General features: G+C 48.7%; 1 protein-coding gene across 1 annotated transcript in view; it reads left to right on the forward strand.

Moving 5' to 3' along the window:
• Positions 1-1,331: 1,331 nt before the first annotated feature.
• LOC146869100 (extracellular calcium-sensing receptor-like) overlaps positions 1,332-21,863 on the forward strand; it is an 84,948-nt gene continuing 64,416 nt past the window's right edge. Inside the window, exon 1 of the mRNA XM_085599814.1 lies at positions 1,332-1,570. Within this exon, the coding sequence (XP_085455940.1) occupies positions 1,332-1,570 (239 nt within the window). The remainder of the gene's footprint in view (positions 1,571-21,863) is intronic.

The following is a 21,863-nucleotide window of genomic DNA, read 5'->3' on the forward strand; positions in this document are numbered from 1 at the left end:
ACAGGGTCGTATCAGCAAGGTTATCACCGTTTTCCATGGAACATCGCTGGAAAACCGTTGCGCTATGCATTGTTGATACAGCGATAGCATGGTGATAATTGACAGCGATAAATAATTTTGCGCTAAGAGCGGCCAGCGATGATTATTGCTGCCAGTTGATAATATGTCCCCTGGCATGTTAATAATCCATTTTAATAGAACATCCAGGGGTTAGGGTTAAGAATAGTGAATATCCCATGCCTGGAGAATTCAACCTAGCATGGTTAGGTGTAATCATAGGGTCGACATGTTTCAGTAGTGGTGCCGTGGCTTTCTTCAGGACCAAATGAGAGGTGTATGAAAAGATGACACCGTACCAACTTAAAAAGGATACAACAACTCACGGATTAGAAAATCCGTCGTAATTAGCTGATGTTCAGTGGCGTCCCTATTTAAATCAAAAGATGTGCAAACAGGTATAAAAACAGTTGACTCACTCTTGTCAAATTGAAAACATATGGCCCAATTCCGATGTCATGCAGAAAGCATCCCAACCGACACGGATTTGTAATGCTTTCCGTACGACTTGACCGCGAGCCCTCTGTTCGGCGTAGTAATGAATCCCATGTGAAACACAACCAAATTGTATGGAACGCTATCATTCCGAACGAAGGGTCCATAAACCACATCGATGCGACTGACACGTTTGTAAACGTTCAACATTCGCATGCTGGTCACGAGTCGGACTCGTATCAAAATGCAGTGAGTTGATGTTGCAGTTGAATCGGTTACAGAAACGTGTCGGTCTATGTATGGCATGTCAATGGGGGACTCAAAAACACCTAAATAAAGCATTGGCAAATTAAAAAAACAAAAAACTAAAAGCACACACACAAATGAACCTACATAAGGGGCGAACCCCATGACTATGATCCTTTGCCACAACTGCCAAAACTGAGAAGGAGCTTGCACCAGACATTCCCTGCTCTCTGTCTCACACACTCACACACCCAGCACAGATATAATTTCAATAAAAAAACACATATGCAAACAACTTGTTACTGATTCACACTCACATCCACACTCACCTTCACAGTCACCCTCATCATGTCCAAAAGGAAGCATCCACATTTTACTGATAAGGAGTTGGAAGTGCTTGTAGATGAGATTGTCAGAGTAGAGCCACAGTTATTTGAAACCTAGTCCAACAGACCCCCCCTTGCCCAGAAAAATGGGATGTGGGAGAGGATAGTTAACAAAGGGCATGCTCAAGCACCTTGCTTGCGCACAATGGAAGATATCAGGACCAGGTACTATGATGTGCAAGGTACTATGAGGGTACTACAGGTACTATGAGGGTCAAGAAGCTGATGGCCAATGAACATTTCCAAAGGCAGCAGACTGGCGGTGGCCCTCCTGCACAACCTGTCCCCTTCACATCCTGGGAAGAGAAGGTGCGTGACATCCTTCCGCCGGAGGGTGTCTACGGAATCCCAGGATCACAAGAGTCTGGTGAGTACACAATCTACCTTCAAATAAAGTTTAATCACACCTCTAGAGACAGCACTTCAAAGGATACAGTTAAACTAAGGTTAGTTTAAAATTAAGGGTGGGCGTAGTTGGTGGAGTACCACTACGCGGAATTCTGCAGAGTGGAGCAAAAACTCTGTGATCTCCGCTCCGCAACTCCGTTCTGTCTCATCCCAATTAATAAAACAGAAACCTCACATAACTTCAATAATACAACAAATAACTCTATCTTTACATGCGAAAATGCATATAGTCATCTCACAATTGTGAGAATGAAATTACAGCAAGCTGTGAGAGAGGTGATGATTTTGAGTTCCTTCCTAACTTCTAATTTCTAATTTAAAACATTTATAAAGCGCAGCGTGCACCGAACGGTTTCTTGGCGCTAGTGGAGGGTATTGGCAACAGAGGCAAAGTAGGAGCCTATGGGAGAGCAAGGGGGGGAGGTTAAACAGGGAAGGCCTGTTTAAACAGAAACGTTTTTAGTTCCTTGCGGAAGGGCACATAATGGGTAGCCGCCCGAAGATGGTCAGGGAGGGAGTTCCAGAGAGTGGGGGCCAAGGTAGAGAAGTTGCTCCCTCCCCACTTTTTACGTCTGAAGCGTGGGATTTGAAGGAGGGACTTGGAAGAAGAGCGAAGCTCTCTGGTGGGAACGTATTCTTTTATTAATGAAGAAATAAAGGCGGGGGCAGTGCCTTGGCGGGCCTGGAAAACCGTACATGCGGTTTTAAAAAGGGTGCGTTCCTTGACAGGGAGCCAATGGAGCTCCCTGAGAAGGGGTGTGGAGTGGTGGTAACGTGGGAGACCAAAGACCAACCGAGCAGCCTGGTTTTGGACCATCTGGAGCCTTCTCAGGCTGTATGCTGGTATGCCGTTGTAAAGGGCATTGGCGTAATCCAGCCGGGATATTACCAATGCGGCCATGATCATTTTGAGTGCCTGGGGGGAAAAGAAGCGAGAGACAGTGCGGATAGTTCGGAGGGTGAGGAAGCAGGAAGAGACTACAGAGCTGATTTGAGAGTGGAGGGTGAGCTGATTTTTCATTTTGACCCCCAATGTTTTGACCGTGGTAGAAGGAATGGGGGCGGGACCAAGAGAGGAGGGCCAGAAGAGAGAATTCCAGGGACTGGAAGAACCCCCGGTGAGAACCAACTCGGTTTTATCCGGGTTCAACTTGAGATGGTTGTGGTTCATCCAGTCCCTGATGAATGTCATGGTAGACTGGAAGCTAGAGACAGAGAAGGGAGAAGAGGATAAGTCAAAGATGAGCTGGAGGTCATCCGCGTAATTGTACACGGTAACCTCCAGCTGCTGGAGAGCGAAGATGAGGGAAGAGATATAGAGATTGAATAGTAAGGGAGACAGAGAGGAACCCTGGGGAACACCACAAGTGACGGGAAGTGGGGTGGTAGTGAAGTCTCCCAGCCGGACCGCCTGGGTACGGTCCCTCAGGAAGGAGGAAAGCCACACCAGGGCTGATCCCTCAATTCCAGCCGCCTTGACACGGGACAGTAAGATGGTATGGTCCACCGTGTCAAATGCGGCGGAGAGATCGAGGAGTACCAGCGCCTGGTGTTTGTTATGATCCATACCCTTCCTGAGGTTGTCAAGGACTGATACCACGACTGATTCAGTCGAGTGCCTGGGTCGGAAGCCAGCCTGGCGGGAGGCCAGTCCCCCATTGGCCTCTACGTGGGCGCTGAATACCGCGGTGACATGGCGCTCCAGCACCTTGCCCAGATAGGGCAGCAGGGAAATGGGGCGATAATTGGCTGAGATGGACGGGTCAGCGCCAGGCTTCTTTAAGATGGGCACTATGGTAGCTGATTTGAGCACGGGGGTCACTACTCCCTGCGCTAGCGAACTATTGAGGAAAGTGATGGGGGTTCAGGGCAGGAGGAGTAAATTTGTTGCAGGATTCGCGCCGGACAGATGTCTGCCGGGGAACCAGACTTGACTTTGGGGAGTATCTCCAGAAATACCTCCTCAGTGAGGGGAGGGATGGAGGTAAGATGATTTTGGACAGTAGGGGGGAAGGGATCAACAAAGGTAGACGAGGGGGGGGGGATGTTGGCCTTGATGGTAGCGATCTTGTCAAGAAAATAAGTGTTAATTTGGTTGCATAGAGGCTGGGATGGGGGGATTTGGGGTGAAACTCTGTCGGAATAGGCCAGGTCATTCACTATACCGAAGATTTCCCTGGGTTTATTCTCAGCTGACATTATTTTTAATGAAAAATAGGAGGTTTTAGCGGCGAGGATTGCAGTCTTGTATTCGGCAAGTGATGTAAGGTAGAGGGTTTTGAATAAGGGGCAGTAATTTTTTCTCCAGTGCCTCTCTGCCTGTCGAACAGACAGTTTTAGCTCTTTTAGATGGTCATTGAACCACCTGTTCGACTCCTTGGGTCGCCGGACGGAAATGCGACGCAGGGGAGCCACTGAGTCACAACCTCTAGCCATCCAAGTATTAATAGTGTTGGCTTGAGAGTCGGACGGAAGACCAGAAAGGGTCGGAATAGAGTTCCGAAGGTGAGAGGTCAATGTGGGAAAATCAACTCTGTTCCAATTCCGCGCCCAGGTATTTTTGGCGTGTAGGACTTTGGATACCGGGTTGAGAGAGATGGAGAAAGAAATAAGGGCATGATCGGACCAGAGACAAGGGGAGACCGTCACCGGGGAAACAGGCAGGTTGAGGGACCAAACCTGGTCAAGTATGTGACCGTGAGAGTGAGTGGGGACAGAGATGTGTGACACAAAATTCAGAGATAGAAGAGACTCCGTGAATTCTTTCGAGGCAGTGCACTCAGAAGGGTCCAAGGGCCAGTAGTTGAAATCCCCTAACACCAAGACCGAGGCGTAGTTAATCACCATATTGGCCAGCATGTCTTGAAATGCCGGCAGAAACAGAGGGGAAAACTGGGGAGGGCGATACATTAGAAGACAAGTAATAGGGGGGAGAAGACGAGGGAGCGAACTATAAGGAATTCAGTGGAGGGAATGGGGGAAAGGGAAGGGTTTGAAAATTCAATTCCGACCGGGCGATTAACGCCACACCACCGCCTACCCTACCCGCCGGGCGGTCGGCGCGTAAGGCGACGTAGGGAGGGGGAAGGGTAGCCAAGAGAATGGGGAGGGAGGAATCACAAAACCAGGTTTCGGTCAAGAGCAGTAAGTCAGGCTTCTCAGAATCGAGCAGGACAAAGAGCTCATGATGGTGCTTGACCGCTGACCTGGTGTTGAGTAAGAGAACAGATAATGATGGAGTAGAAGGAAGGGGGTCCGTCGGGGAAGGGCATTGTGGCGGAGAGGCGGGCAGGGAGGACGGCGATGTAGGAATGGGAGAAGGGACAAGCCCTAGTGAGACAATGTGCCTGCGGACGGATTCTGAGAGTGGCCAGTGACCTTGGAGGGTGGTAAGCTCATCAGAAGAGTATGAAATAAAATTGGCATGGAGTCGTGCCCCTAGCCCCGTCCGGCCGCGGACGGGCGCAGACGGGCTTGCCTTAGGCGCGCCTTCGGCGCGCAAACGGCGCGCCCGCTGCGCACGTCCGCTGCGCGTTCTGTAGATGCACATTTGAAATAGAAGGCCTCAGGGGCGGGAAGAGGGCGTGGCCAGGAGGTGGGCGTGGCCAACGGCGAGGGACGCCAGTGCAAGGGGTCACGTGAGCGCTAGATCCGCTCCGTGATACCCAAAGTGCAAAGTGCTGAATAAGGTGTCTAAGCACAGATTAAAAACACATAAGTTCACAATAAGCTCCCAAACATCATCTACTCCCGGCTTTTCGCCTCAGGAGACAAACCCAGCCGAGCGCGAGGAGATCGGCGCTTATAAGGGGCGGGAAGAGGGCGTGGCCAGGAGGTGGGCGTGGCCAACGGCGAGGGACGCCGGTGCAAGGGGTCACGTGAGCGCTAGATCCGCTCCGTGATACCCAAAGTGCAAAGTGCTGAATAAGGTGTCTAAGCACAGATTAAAAACACATAAGATCACAATAAGCTCCCAAACAGCATCTACTCCCGGCTTTTCGCCTCAGGAGACAAACCCAGCCGAGCGCGAGGAGATCGGCGCTTATAAGGGGCGGGAAGAGGGCGTGGCCAGGAGGTGGGCATGGCCAACGGCGAGGGACGCCGGTGCAAGGGGTCACGTGAGCGCTAGATCCGCTCCGTGATACCCAAAGTGCAGAGTGCTGAATAAGGTGTCTAAGCACATATTAAAAACACATAAGATCACAATAAGCTCCCAAACAGCATCTACTCCCGGCTTTTCGCCTCAGGAGACAAACCCTAACTTAGGGAGACAACCGAGCAGAAGCCTTGAACACAAAGAGCACACCATGCTGAACGATTCAGTGGTGGTCCCATCCTCCTCGGATCACCCCAAGCACGGTTATGGGCAAAAATACAATCCCAACCAAAGGCCCTGCAAAGCATTATGGGACAAGATTCTAGAGTGCAGTGAATATTATAGCATCCAATATAAATACCATTCCTCAAGCAGTGGCTCTCCCGGCTCAGCTGAAAGCTAATACTATAATATTCACTGCACTCTAGAATCTCGCCCCATAATGTTTTGCTGGGCCTTTGTTTGGCATTGTATTTTTGCCCAACTCTTTGCTTGGGGGACCACCAGCGAATCTTTCAGCATGATATGCTTTTTGTGTTCAAGGCATCTGCTTGGTCCCCCCCCTAGGTTAGGGGTGACCCCAAAATAATCACGTCTCTCATTGCCTGGTATTTTTCAAAGTTCACTTTTGTGAATTGGTTATCTGCTTATTAGCATGTAAAGGTGAAGTTGTTTTATCAAAGGGTTTTGGGTACAGTAGCTAACTCCGCTACGTGGCGGAGTCGGAATTTTTGCATGTATGCTGTGGGGCAGATTTACAAGCCCCCTGCGCCACCACTACGTCACTTTTCATGACGTGCTGGTGGCGCAGGGGGCTCCTCCATATTTACAAAGAGAGGAAAAGCCACCCTGCATGACTTTTCCTTTCCTTGTAAATACGGCCTCTGCACACGCTTCACTCTGCGTTGAAGGGGCTTTCCATGGGTGGTGCTGTGGGTGTTCCATGGAACAAGACACATCTCCAGATTTACGAGAAAACGTAAATCTGGAGATGCGTGTGAATGCTACGCCACCCTAGAGGTGGTGTAGCGAGGCGCAACGAGGAGAAATGTTTTCATTTCTCCTCGTTTTTTCCTCTTTCAATGTGTGCTGCATTCTACAGCACGCATTGAAAGAGGAAAAAACCTCTTGTGATTGTTTTTGTGCAGGAAGGTGTCCCTTCCTGCACAAAAACAAGCTCCCCACAACGCAGGCATCCTTGCATCATGGTGCAAGGGTGCCTGCGCCGACTCATGGCTGCAGATTGTGCGCCAGCGCATGGGAAGCACTGAGATGCGACATATTCTTGTAAATATGTCACATCTCTGTGCTTTCCAAACTAATGCAGCACATCGCAGCATAATGACTTGCTGCATCGCGCTGCGTTACTTTGTTGTAAATCTGCCCCTGTGTTTTCAATGTAATGCGTAGTTAACAAATCTCTGCGAGCAGAGTTCATTGCCCACGGTTATTTAAAATGAAAACATGTATGAGATTCCAATAGCATGTGATTTGAATGTCATATTTTATACAAAAATAAATGTATTGATTATGCAACAAACCATAACCATGTACATATTTCCCAAAAACTCACAGATAGGCCATCTGCTCCACACAACTAGCACCAGTGTCAGGCATCCTGGCTCAGTACTTTTCAACGGAATCACAGGAAAACACAGTCACAGGTAGTCTGTTTGGGATGCATGGGAAGGTGGGTCTGGTCACAGGCACCATGGGACTTGCAGTCAATGCAAACACTCCTCCATACACACAGCCCACACAGACATACTGGGACTATGCAAGCCGCACAGTCAGTGGAAAAGTACCAGCAACATGGCTGACACTGCATGCTCTCTGGAGAACAAGGCCTGATGGGAGTTGTAGTCAAGTCAAACTACATGCACCAGTCACAGACAACTCTACATTAGACTTCCATTCACTGTCAGGTAGACATATGCCCAGATGACCAGTTTGGGTAGTATGGGAGGAGGAGTGTTTGCACTGTCAGCATCTCCTGTCAGGCTCTATCCCACACATACACCTTCCCACACAGCCCAACCAGACCACCAGGAAAGTGATGTCCTGACAATGAGTGGAAGTGTCCGTGCAGGATGTCTGACACTTGTGCATGGTGTCTGAGTTGAACACAAATCCCATCATGGCCTTGTGCTCCTCACACCGCTACCCAGTGTCAGACATCTTGATAGCACAGTTTCCATTCGGCATCGGAGAGAGCATAGTCCCTGGTCTGCTGTCTGTGCTGGCTGTGCAGGTGTGTGTAGGACAGGGCGTGATGGGTGGTGAAGTCAGTGCAAACACTCCTCCTCACACACACACCAAGGCAACATTTAAATGAGCTTACATTGCCATCAATTATAATGTGCTGGCAAGGTGGCTGGCCCTGCACACTGATGTTTTGAGTCCAAGGCACTGTTGGTGAGTAGTGGACAAATCAGATACCTGTCGCCAGTGTCAGACATATCTGAAGCACATTGCCACTCACTGTCAGGAAAGTAGACTCACAGGTGAGATATTTAGGATGTGTAGGAAGGTGTGTGGAGTACGGAGCATCATGGCAGATGGAGTTAGGGCAAACACTCCTCCTCACAAACAACACAAACTGAATAACCAATAACCATGCATACCTGGTGGTGAGTAGAAATCTACTGACAAAATGGCTGACACTGATGACATCTGCCTGTACATCTATGCACTGCTTGTGGACACATAGGCACCAGTCATCAGTGTCAGACAACGTGCATGTACATTCACACTCACTGTCATGGAGGTCGAGACCCTGATGCCGTTCTTGTGGACGATGGAGATTCTTCCTCCGACTCCGTTGGTGCAGTCTCTGCGGGTCTGGGATGGCTATGGCGATGTCGGGTGCGGAAGAGTCATTCAACCAGGTCTCTGTCAGGAAGGCGATGTCCGGGGATGTTGTGTCGAGCAGGTCCCAGAGCTCGACAGCGTGTTTGCGTGCGGAGCGGGCTTTCAGTAGTATGCATCGCAGGTGGGTGCGGTCTTTCTTGGCGGGTGGTTCGTCGGTTCTGAGGCTGGTGTAGCTGCAGTTCCGGCAGGTGAAGGGACCTTGTGTGCGTTTCGGGGCGGCCTTTAAGCAGGTGTGGGTCCGTCCGGGGTTGAGGGCGTGGAGTGTGCTGGCATCGAAGCGGCGGCGGTCGTCGTGGCAGGAGCGGGGGCCCGGGGTTCTGGCACTGGGCACGGTCCAGGTATGGACGGGCGCAGTCGGGCTTGTCTTAGGCGCACCTCTGGCGCACCAGCGGCAGCCGCACAACGGCCGGCTTATATGGGGAGGTGGGAGGGAGGAGCCGCTGGGAGGCAGGAGGCGGGGGCAGCGAATGGGCAGTCGGGGGTCGGGGCCGCAGGGGATGCAGCGGCGGGGGCGGAGAGGGACAGTGAATGGAACAGAAGGCAAAAAGGCACCAGAATGAGGGGGAAACAAGTGGCACAGAAGGCAAAAGGGGACAACATCAAGGGGGAAACGAGTGGCACAGAGGGCAAAAGGGCACAAAATCAAAGGGGAAATGAGTGGCACAGATGGCAAAAGGGCACAAAATCAAGGGGGAAACGAGTGGCACAGAAGGCAAAAGGGCACCAGAACGAGGGGGAAACGAGTGGCACAGAAGGCAAAAGGGCACAAAATCAAGGGGGAAACGAGTGGCACAGAGGGCAAAAGGGCACAAAATCAAGGGGAAACGAGTGGCACAGAAGGCAAAAGGGCACACAATTAGGGGGGAAACGAGTGGCACAGAAGGCAAAAGTCACTTAATGTGGCTTTACGCTGCCTTGCAAATAAGGCACGCTTTCACGCTATAGTTAGCATGAAAGGGGTGGGCAATGAGTTTTGCAGTGGGCGTTCTGCAGCAGCGCCCATTAGTTTTGACTCTGCCCCCTATTTACAAGGGTAGCATAAATATGGGGCAGTGCCAAAATAAGACCAGGGAAAACCTAGTCAAACATGCGCAACGAGGAGAAATTCTTTATTTTCCCTCGTTTTTGCTGATTATATGTGTGCTGCATTGTGCAGCACACGCAGAAACAGCAAAAACGCCAGGAATTATTGTTTATGTGCAGGAAGGTGTCTCTTTCTGCACATAAACAATCTTTAAAAAACAGACGATTTAAAACTTCTATATGTGCTGCACAAAGCAGCACACATTGAAGTTACAAATCACCATTTTAGATTGTTTATTTGCAGGAAGGGGCACCTTCCTGCACATAAACAAACACTCCTCCCAACAAAGGCACCCTTGCACTGCAGTATGGTGCAGCACAGGGGAAAATGCAGGGTTGCACCAAATTGTTGTAAATACAGTGCAGCCCTGAGTTTCAGAAGTGACGGAGCGTGCCGTTAAGCTAAGAAGGCTAACGCTGCGCTCCGTCACTTCCTTGTAAACATGTCCTATCATGTGTTGCTTAGTCTGTCTCAGGCTAAACTAGAAGGGTAATTACAAAGTCATTTCATGTGTTTTACAATGGGCTACAAACCCCTTTCTCAATTACAAAACAAATCTAAATGTTCCTACAAAACCAGTGCTCACTGTCTTTTGAAAAGTAACTCTGTATGGAAAGTATCACTTACCTGCTGCTAAGTATATCTGGTTCTAGAAATAAGACAACAAAATAAATAACAGCTTGTAATACAAACAACATAAAGATTCAGTCTTTGAGAGTGTGACATCATTGTTTGGCTGAGTGTGTGCAACAAATGGTTAACACTACTCTCGGATAAGCCTGACTGCTCAACCACACTACCGCAAAAGAGAGTAAGGTATTATCTACCTTAGCCCCTGCTATACCGTTGGGGTTCCACTGGACTCTGTGCACACTATACCTTACTTTGGTATAGTGTATAGTGAGCCAGCTTCCTATAGCGGTTGTCTCCTGAACTAGCAGACCCTGCAACAGGCTCACAGCTCTGCCCTTTGACCCCAGACCTCATATGCTGTAGTTGAAATGTCAGTTCTTTCTCGCACAAGGCGGCTTCTGCAGGAAATTCTAAAAATCCTATCTATTTCCCTTTTACTCCACCAGTGACAACAGGTTCTAATAGCTGATTTCAACACCCAGGCACATATCTTCATTTTTGCAAATTAGAGGCAGTTTGAGGACTCCAGGGTGGTAGAAAAGCTGCATTAACCCTCTGTGACCCAAGGCTAAGGACATCCTTAACACTGCACCTCCGGATGAAGCATATTCTGTTTTTCGCTGTGGTCTCAATGCTTCTTCAATGCACCGATGGAGGTGCTTCTGAGCACACAAACATGTGTATCCTGAGAGCCAGCAAACATCCAATGATGTACAAGGCTGGAGACCTCATGATTGGAGGGGTCATACAGCGTCATTTGCACAATCACAACTTTGAAAAAGATTTCAGGGGGCTGAGAAGTCCGTGGAACTGTTACTGGTGAGTGCTTTATAGTCAACCCCCTTATAAAAACTGCTCTGCTCATAATATATGTTAATGAATAATCATATTTTTATCCTCGCACCGTCGTGTCACATGGAATAGCAGCAAAGATGGAGGCACATTTATGAGACCCCTGAGTCGCTCGAGCGTCACTCTTTGTGACAATCCATCGGAGCAGACCTTGAACTCATATCTATGAGGCCACACGAAGCCACTCTTTATGGCTTTGAAATGCCTCATAGAAAAGGTGTAAGGCAAGGCAGCGCAAATCACTGCGTTGCCTTACGCTGCGCATCGGAGCAGACCTTGAACTCATATCTAGGAGGCCACACGAAGCCACTCTTTATGGCTTTGAAATGCCTCATAGAAAAGGTGTAAGGCAAGGCAGTGCAAATCACTGCATTGTCTTACTCTGCGCATGCATGGGAGGCGTTCCATGGGTGTTGGGGTGGGTGTTCCCTCGCAACAGCCATCGGGTCTCATTTACAAGAACTGATGCATTGGCAGCAATGTGTCCGATTTCTTGCGTCTGCCACAAATGCCCTTATAATGCCATGGATGCGTTAAAATACAGGGCTGCATGGCACAAGGATTCACGGATGCTTCCGAAATCCTGAAGCATTTGTAGGCGGATAAGTGGTGCATCGCTGGAGTTGGTCATAAGACTGACGCAACGCCAGCAATGCCTCTGAAAACAGAGGCGAGTCCCATGTTGAAGCCCCTGAGTCAATCCCAGTGCCTGGTTTGAGAAGGTGCAGGGACTTTGATGCAGTCAAGTCTTTGAGTGACGCAGTGAAGTTTTACATTTCACTGTGCGAGTTGTAAGTAGATTTTTTCGTGGGAGCGCCTGCCCTTCATACATTATACGCGGTGCAGGTATGATGTGATGCAGGGCTCTACAAAATGACACACTAGGCCCCATGCATCAGGTTGTAAATATGGGGCAGTGTGGAGCGCTGATTGCGTTTCTGTTGCATCGGTGGCGCAAGGGGTTTGAAATGAGCCCCATGGTTTTCAACACTTCCACAGATTCACCAGAAACCTGGGAATGCGTCAAAACCTTACGACTCCTGAGTTGAGGCGTAACGAGGAGAAATAACTTTATTTCTTCTCATTTATTCCTCTTTCCTTGAATGCTGCATTCTGCAGCACACATCAACAGAGGATTGTTTTTGTGCGGGAACGTGACCCTTCCTGCACAAAACAAATCCTACTTACAATGCAGGCACTCTGGCACCACTCTGGCACCACGGCATCAGAGCAGGGAGAAAGGACTGGAACGCACTTTATTAGTTAAATACAGTGCATTCTGGCCGCCATTATCGAATGGAATAGAAAAACTCATATGTGTGAATCAGGACAATTTTTTACTTATAAAGACACACTACCTTGGTGTTTTGCAGAGTAAGAGAAACTGCATGTATTTGTGCTCGCCGCAGACAATGTTTGTGGTAATATCAGAGGAAATAACAGTGAAAACCGGTCCACCAGAGCACAAAACAGGCCCACAACCAGCCAAATCCAGCCACAGACTAACCTGTCAGACCGCCCCTTCTAGCACTGCCAGTTTGCCCTATTGGGCAGTAAGGCCCTCCTGGTGCCGGTCCATGTGTTTGTGCTGGTGCCGGTCCAGGTGCTGGTGCTAGTGTTAGTGCAGGTGTAGGTGTTGATGCCAGTACAGGTGTTGTTGCAGGTTGAGGTGTTGGTGCTGATGGAGGTGTTAGTGTTGGTGCCGGTCCAGGTGTTGGTGCACTTGTTGGTGCAGATGTTAGTGCTGTGTTGGTGCTTGTGCCGGCTGGGCAAGGTGTTAGTGTTGGTGCTGATGCACGTGTTGGTGCTGGTTGTAGTGTGGATGCTGGGCTGGTGCTGGTGTCGGTCCTGGTTTAGGTGCGTGTGTTTGTGCTGGTATTAGTTTTAGTGTGGATGCTGAAATGGTACTTGTGTCGGTGCTGGTGCTGGTCCAGGTGTTGGTGCCAGTCCAGGTGTTGGTGCCAGTTCAGGTGTTAGTGCCAGTGCGGGGTTGATGCAGGTGCTGGTGCCAGCTCAGGTACTGATGCAGATGTTGGTGTGGCTGCTGATGCCGGTCCAGGTGCTGGTGCTGGTGCAGGTGTTAGTGCTAGTGTGGATGCTGTGGTTGGCACTGCTGCCAGACATGGGCCACACCAGCACTATACACAGAGGCAGTGTTAAGGGTCCATTGTCACTGAGTCTACATAAATGAGGGAGTGGTAGAGGGACACATTTCTACTGTGCGCCCAGGGGACTGGCATATCTCCTTGTCTGTGATGGAGGTGGTGATTTGCACTTATTGATCTCAAGCCTAGTGTTCTTGTAGATTTGGGGAGCTGTTCTCCTGGGATGCTTCATGTTTCTGCCAGGCAGTGCAGTATACTGTCTGTTGCTGTCTTGTAGATGATGCAGGGACCCTTAAAGGTGGTGCAGGCTAGAAGCAGACAGTGCAGGTCCAGCAGGGAGGCAGCAATGGCGGGGCCTAGCTACCATTGGTGCAGCAGGTGCAGTGACACCGGAGCCCAGATGCATCAGGGGCCCATTGAACCATGATTACTGCTGTATTCAACACTTAAAAGAGCAGCTGGATTTCCTTCCTTGCACAAGGGCACTTAACACAACCAATACACCACTGCAGTGATGACATTTTATTGTATAAGTCATTTTATACTGAAGGAGGCAGCTTGGTGAACGATTTCCAGGGAGAAGTGGTTGAGTCAGAGGAACCTGCTGAGCAGGAAGTCACCACCTCCTAACAAGGAAATGAGCAGAGTTTGGGAAGTTGTTGTAAAGTCCAGAGCAGCAAGGGTGGCATTTATTTTTTATAGAAGGGAAATCTGGGATCATGATGTGTGAGATTTCATGGTCAGGTAAGCTTTATCTCAGGGTCCTTCATATATTGTCAGTCTTTAGTTATTAAATGCTACCAATCAGTGCTGGCCCTCGACATTTTGAGCAGGTGCAGCACCAGGGCCAGCGTCGAACTGGCACGCAAATGTGGGAAACCTTTATAGGTTGTAGCTCTACAAGTAGCATGTTCAATGGAAATGGGAAAAAACAACTCAAATGTGAGCAATTTAAAAGTTAATCATTTACTATACTTTCCACAATTAGATATCCATATAACATTCAAGTCTCATCTAAAAAACATCAATGCATTGATTCTTCTTCACAGACTTGCTCAAGATTTGTTCCACAGACACCATAACTAGGACCTCTCATCACTCCTGCTGCATCGATTCATCTTCACAGACCTGCACTTCTCCACGGACACCATAACTAGGACCTCTCATCACTCCTGCTACATCGATTCATCTTCACAGACCTGCACTTCTCCACGGACACCATTACTAGGACCTCTCATCACTCCTGCTGCATCCATTCATCTTCACAGACCTGCACTTCTCCACGGACACCATAACTAGGACCTCTCATCACTCCTGCTGCATCCATTCATCTTCACAGGCCTGCACTTCTCCACGGACACCATAACTAGGACCTCTCATCACTCCTTCTGCATCGATTCATCTTCACAGACCTGCACTTCTCCACGGACACCACAACTAGGACCTCTCATCACTCCTGCTGCATCCATTCATCTTCACAGACCTGCACTTCTCCACGGACACCATAACTAGGACCTCTCATCACTCCTGCTGCATCGATTCATCTTCACAGACCTACACTTCTCCATCGATTGATCTTCACAGCCCTGCACTTCTCCACGGACACCATAACTAGGGCCTCTCATCACTCCTGCTGCATCGATTCATGTTCACAGAGCTGCACAAGCTTAGCGCAACAGACATCATAACTAGGACCTCTCATAATTTCTGCTGCATCGATTCATGTTCAAAGACCTGCACTTCTCCACGGACACCATAACTAGGTCCTCTTATCACTCCTGCTGCAACGATTAATCTTCACAGACCTGCACTTCTCCACGGACACCATAACTAGGACCTCTCATCACTCCTGCTGCATCGATTCATCTTCACGGACCTGCACTTCTCCACGGACATCATAACAAGGACCTCTCATCATTTCTGCTGCATCGATTCATGTTCAAAGACCTGCACAAGAACCCAACCACAAAAACCAAAAACCCAACCACATATAAATTCACCCAGGCACTCTCCTTGCAGTACTCTAATCATTCAATCAGTACCCAAGTACTCATGCATTGAGCCAGGCCTTAGCACATGGACTGCTTCAAACGCCTGTCCACTTGCATGCAGTCCTCTAAACACCTACACACTTGTCTTTCACACCTTCAATTTCCCAGTCAGTATACATACACTTCCAGCAAACACCCTGTCCCTCCCCTTGCAATCCTCTAGTGAGCCATTCAGCACCATGTACTAATCCATTCACTGCGCCAAAACCCAACCACTTATAAATTCACCCAGGCACTCTCCTTGCAGTACTCTAATCATTCAGTCAGTAGCCAAGTACTCATGCAGTGAGCCAGGCTTTAGCACATGAACTGCTTCAAACCCCTATCTACTATGCATGTAGTCCTCTAACCACCTACACACTTGTTTTTCACACCTTCATTTCCCTAGTCAGTATCCATACACTTCCAGCAAACACCCTGTCAATCCCCTTGCACTCCTATACTGATCCATTCAGCACCATGTACTAATCCATTCACTGCGCCAAAACTCAAAAACGTAAAAATTCACCCAGGCACTCTCCTTGCAGTACTCTAATCATTCAGTCAGTACCCAAGTACTCATCCATTGACCCAGGCCTCAGCACATGGACTGCTTCAAATCCCTATCCACTATGCATGCAGTCTTCTAACCACCTATACACTTGTCTTTCACACCTTCAATTCTCCAGTCAGTATCCATACACTTCCAGGAAACACCCTGTCACTCCTCTAGTGACCCACTCAGCACCATGTACTAATCCATTCACTGCGTCAAAACCCAACCACTTATAAATTCACCCAGAAACTCTCCTTGCAGTACTCTAATCATTCAGTCAGTACCCAAGTACTCATGCAGTGAGCCAGGCCTTAGCACATGAACTGCTTCAAACCCCTATCTACTATGCATGTAGTCCTCTAACCACCTACACACTTGTTTTTCACACCTTCATTTCCCTAGTCAGTATCCATACACTTCCAGCAAACACCCTGTCACTCCCCTTGCACTCCTCTATTGATCCATTCTGCACCATGTACTAATCCATTTACTGCGCCAAAACCCAAACACTTATAAATTCACCCAGGCACTCTCATTGCAGTACTCTAATCATTCAGTCAGTATCTAAGTACTCATGCAGCGAACCAGGCCTTAGCACATGGACTTCTTCAAACTCCTATCCACTATGCATGCAGTCTTCTAACCACCTACACACTTGTCTCTCACACCTTCAATTCCCCAGTCAGTATCTATACACTTCCAGGAAACACCCTGTCACTCCCCTTGCACTCCTCCAGTGACCCATTCTGCACCATGTACTAATCCATTCACTGCAGCAAAACCCAACCACTTATAAATTCACCCAGGCACTTTCCTTGCAGTACTTTAATCATTCAGTCAGTACCCAAGTACTCATGCAGTGAGCCAGGCCTTAGCACATGGACTGCTCCAAACCCCTATCCACTATGCATGCAGTCCTCTAACCACCTACACACTTGTCTATCACACCTTCAATTCTCCAGTCAGTATCCATACACTCCAGCAAACACCCTGTCACTCCACTTGCACTCCTCTAGTGACCCATTCAGCACCATGTACTAATCCATTCACTGCGTCGAAACCCAACCACTTATAAATTCACACAGGAACTCTCCTTGCAGTACTCTAATCATTCAGTCAGTACCCAAGTACTCATGCAGTGAGCCAGGCCTTAGCACATGGCCTGCTTCAAACGCCTATCCACTATGCATGCAGTCCTCTAACCAACTACACACTTGTCTTTCACACCTTCAATTCCCCAGTCAGTATCCATACACTTCCAGGAAACACCCTGTCACTCATCTTGCACTCCTCTAGTGACCCATTCAGCACCATGTACTAATCCATTCACTGCGCAAAAACCCAACCACTTATAAATTCACCCAGGCACTCTCCTTGCAGTACTTTAATCATTCAGTCAGTATCCAAGAACTCATCCACTGAACCCGGCCTTAGCACATGGACTGCTTCAAACCCCTATCCACTATGCATGCAGTCCTCTAACCACCTACACCCTTGTCTTTCACACCTTCAATTTCCTAGTCAGTATCCATACACTCCAGCAAACACCCTGTCACTCCCCTTGCACTCCTCCAGTGACTCATTCAGCACCATGTACTAATCCATTCACTGCGCCAAAACCCAAACACTTATAAATTCACCCAGGCACTCTCCTTGCAGTACTCTAATCATTCAGTCAGTACCCAAGTACTCATCCAGAGACCTAGGCCTTAGCACATGGACTGCTTAAAATCCCTATCCTCTATGCATGCAGTCTTCTAACCACATACACACTTGTCTTTCACACCTTCAATTCTCCAGTCAGTAACCATACACTTCCAGCAAACACCCTATCACTTCCCTTGCACTCCTCTAGTGAGCCATTCAGCACCATGTACCAATCCATTCAATGCGCCAAAACCCAAAAACGTATAAATTCACCCAGGCACTCTCTTTGCAGTACTCTAATCATTCAGTCAGTATCCAAATACTCATACAGTGACCCAGGCGTTAGCACATGGACTGCTTCAACCCCCTATCCACTATGAATGCAGTCTTCTAACCACCTACACACTTGTCTTTCACACCTTCAATTCTCCAGTCAGTAGCTATATACTTCCAGGAAAATCCCTGTCACTCCCCTTGCACTCCTCTAGTGACCCATTCAGCACCATGTACTAATCCATTCACTGCAGCAAAACCCAACCACTTATAAATTCACCCATGCACTATCCTTGCAGTATTGTAATCATTCAGTCAGTATCCAAGTACTCATCCACTGAACCCGGCCTTAGCACATGGACTGCTTCAAACCCCTATCCACTATGCATGCAGTCCTCTAACCACCTACACACTTGTCTTTCACACCTTCAATTTCCTAGTCAGTATCCATACACTCCAGCAAACACCCTGTCACTCCCCTTGCACTCCTCCAGTGACTCATTCAGCACCATGTACTAATCCATTCACTGCGCCAAAACCCAACCACTTATAAATTCACCCAGTCACTCTCCTTGCAGTACTCTAATCATTCAGTCAGTGCCCAAGTACTCATGCACTGAGCCAGGCCTTAGCACATGGACTGCTTCAAACGCCTGTCCACTTGCATGCAATCCTCTAAACTCCTACACACTTGTCTTTCACACCTTCAATTCCAGAGTCAGTATACATACACTTCCAGCAAACACCCTGTTACTCCCCTTGCAATTCTCTAGTGAGCCATTCAGCACCATATACTAATCCATTCACTGCGCCATAACCCAATCACTTATAAATTCACCAAGGCACTCTCCTTGCAGTATTCTAATCATTCAGTCAGCACCCAAGTACTCTTGCACTGAGTCAGGGCTTAGCACAAGGACTGCTTAAAACGCCTATCCACTATGCATGCAGTCCTCTAAACACCTACACACATGTCTTTCACACCTTCAATTCCCAAGTCAGCATCCATACTCTCTAGCAAACACCCTGTCACTCCCCTTGCACTCCTCCAGTGACCCATTCAGCATCATGTACTCATCCATTCACTGCGCAAAAACCCAACCACATATAAATTCACCCAAGCACTCTCCTTGCAGTACTCTAATCATTCAGTCAGTACCCAAGTACTTATGCAGTGAGCCAGGCCTTAGCACATGGACTGCTTCAAACCCCTATCCACTATGCATGCAGTCCTCTAACCACCTACACACTTGTCATTCACACCTGCAATTCCCCAGTCAGTATCCATCCACTTCCAGCAAACACCCTGTCACTCCCCTTGCTCACCTCCAGTGACCCATTCAGCATCATGTACTAATCCATTCACTGCGCCAAAACCCAACCACTTATAAATTCTCCCAGGCACTCTCCTTGCAGAACTCTAATCATTCCGTCAGTACCCAAGTACTCATGCAGTGAGCCAGGCCTTAGCACATGGACTGCTTCAAACCCCTATCCTCTATGCATGCAGTCCTCTAACCACCTATGCACTTGCCTTTCACACCTTCAGTTCCCCAGTCAGTATACATACACTATGTTTGAACCTCGTTCTGCATATAGCGCTATGCGCTGGAAAGCTTGCAACTGAATTTTAAAATACCCCGTTTTGTCTTTTGTTTTCAATTTAAATTTGCGCTCATTATACCCCGTTTTTAATGTAAGATTAGATATTTCAGCCGCCCTACCTGTGTCCTTGAACCCGGATCGCACTGCTGCACTTTAAATTGGTGATATTCACCACCATTCGGGCGGCCCGGTCCCCGCGCTTTGTTTTCCTCGGACGCCATCTTGGGTGGGTCACAAGCGCTCCTCAGCCATTCGCTGAAGCCGCCACGTGGATTGGCTAGAGGCTGATATTGGCGATAGCATATAAGGCAGGTAGGAGAGTTTTTCACTCCTGTTTGAACCTCGTTCTGCATATAGCGCTATGCGCTGGAAAGCTTGCAACTGAATTTTAAAATACCCCGTTTTGTCTTTTGTTTTCAATTTAAATTTGCACTCATTATACCCCGTTTTTAATGTAAGATTAGATATTTCAGCCGCCCTACCTGTGTCCTTGAACCCGGATCGCACTGCTGCACTTTCAATTGGTGATATTCACCGCCATTCGGGCGGCCCGGTCCCCGCGCTTTGTTTTCCTCGGACGCCATCTTGGGTGGGTCACAAGCGCTCCTCAGCCATTCGCTGAAGCCGCCACGTGGATTGGCTAGAGCCCTACATAACTAGCAGGGTATGGCGCGCAGCGTGTACGCGCAGCGCGGATGCCTTAGTGACGCCGGAGTCACGCCAGAGTCCAGCCCGTCTGCGCCCGTCCACGCTGAGGAAGCGCTGGATGGCTGGACTCTGGACCTCGCCGATTCCCCCCTACCCCGCTATAGCTATTCACTCCGGCAAATGCTAGGCCTGAAACCTCGAGGATTGGGATGTTTGCACTCTTACGAGCCTGATGAACTTCTTCTTCCCCTACGTTGTGGCTGCCATCTCACGCGTAGGCCTCCCAACTTTGTCCATTATCACCCTTCTTCTGTCCAACCAGCCACCACCAGCTCTAGTACAGTGAGAGTAGAAGGTATCCTTATTAACGCCCGCTCCCTTGTCAAAAATAAGATCATGTTTAAGGAGATGGTATCAGATAGAATGCCTACCCTAGTATTTGTCACGGAAACATGGGCCAAAGATTCATCTGGTCCTGATCTAATTGAAGCGGTCCCGGAAGGGTACTGCCTGGTCAGACTCGACAGACAGGGTCGAGTGGGAGGGGGCATAGCGATCCTCCATAAAGCCCACCTTCAATGTCATACTGTATCTATATCTGATTTCCCGGATTGCTTTCAAGCTCTTTATTTTACTATAAAGGAAGCGCAATGTCCCGTTCTTAATGGAATTCTAATATATCGACCTCCAGGCTCGAGGGCCGATTTCGCACACAACCTTTTTCAGTCCTTGGAACCCTACTTTGGTCAAGAAAATCTTTCCATTTTGGGTGATTTTAATTTTCATTTAGAACGGCTTGACCTGCCTGATACATCAAGCCTTATTGAGACTCTGGCGTCCTGTGGACTCACGCAGCGAGTTAGCAGGGCCACCCATCGCGCAGGCCACACATTAGATGGCATTTTTTCCAATGATCTTCGTTTGACCATCAAAGACCCGGTGTATCTTTCCTGGTCGGATCATCTTGCGGTTCCTTTTTGCTTGGAATACTATAGGGTGAGTGTTTGTAAAACAGGGAATCACGTAATGGAAACTGCTAGAAACTTTAGAAACATTAGCAGTGACTCCTTTGCGCCCTGGGCTGCTAGCCTTTCCAACTTAGGTTCGGGTAGTGTACAGTCCGCAGTTGGCCATTTCGAACAGGTTACCAGGGAGGCCCTGAATGAACTGGCCCCAGTACAGACCCGCCGCCGAGCCAGAAAGAGACCATCTGCCCCCTGGTTCTCTGACTCCCTTAGACTCCTCCGTCAAGAAGTGAGGAGGAAGGAGAGGCTCTGGCATGCTAGCTGGGACCTTAAGAACAAGGAAGTTCACAAACTCCTTGTCAGGAAATATAAGACGGCGATCATGCAGGCCAAACAAGACTACTTTGTAGCCCTAACAACCTCGCTCTCTTCGCCGAAGGAGCTCTTCAAAATCGTTGACTCTTTAGTCAACCTGCAAACTCCTGATCCTGTCACTCCATCCCAAGACCTATGTGATAAGATTGCTTCTTTTTTTCCATACTAAAATACACGATATCCATCTGGGTCTTGAGGAACAAAGAGCGTCTATCAGTGTGCCCACCGCTTGGGCTGAGATGAATATGACCTCTACTGACATCTCCCCACTGTGCACCCTGGATTCCTTTCCCCCGCTGGCCTTGCTTGATCTGGAGATCTTGCTTGATAAGACCAAGTCCGGCTCGCCCCTGGATACTTGCCCTTTGAAAATCATCAAGCAGTGTAGGGAGACCCTTCTACCTCCGCTGCTAGAAATAATGAATCTTGCCATCAGAGATGGCATCTTCCCGCTGGAGTGGAAGAAGGCAGCGGTGAAACCTCTGTTAAAGAAGGCCTCTCTCGATCCGGAAGTCTTAAAAAATTTCCGTCCAATTTCGCTGCTCCCGGCTCCAGCGAAGATGCTTGAGGCACATCTTAACAAGCATCTCG

The sequence above is a fragment of the Triturus cristatus genome, chromosome 1_1 (genome assembly GCF_964204655.1).
Source record: "Triturus cristatus chromosome 1_1, aTriCri1.1, whole genome shotgun sequence".
Classification (NCBI taxonomy): domain Eukaryota; kingdom Metazoa; phylum Chordata; class Amphibia; order Caudata; family Salamandridae; genus Triturus; species Triturus cristatus.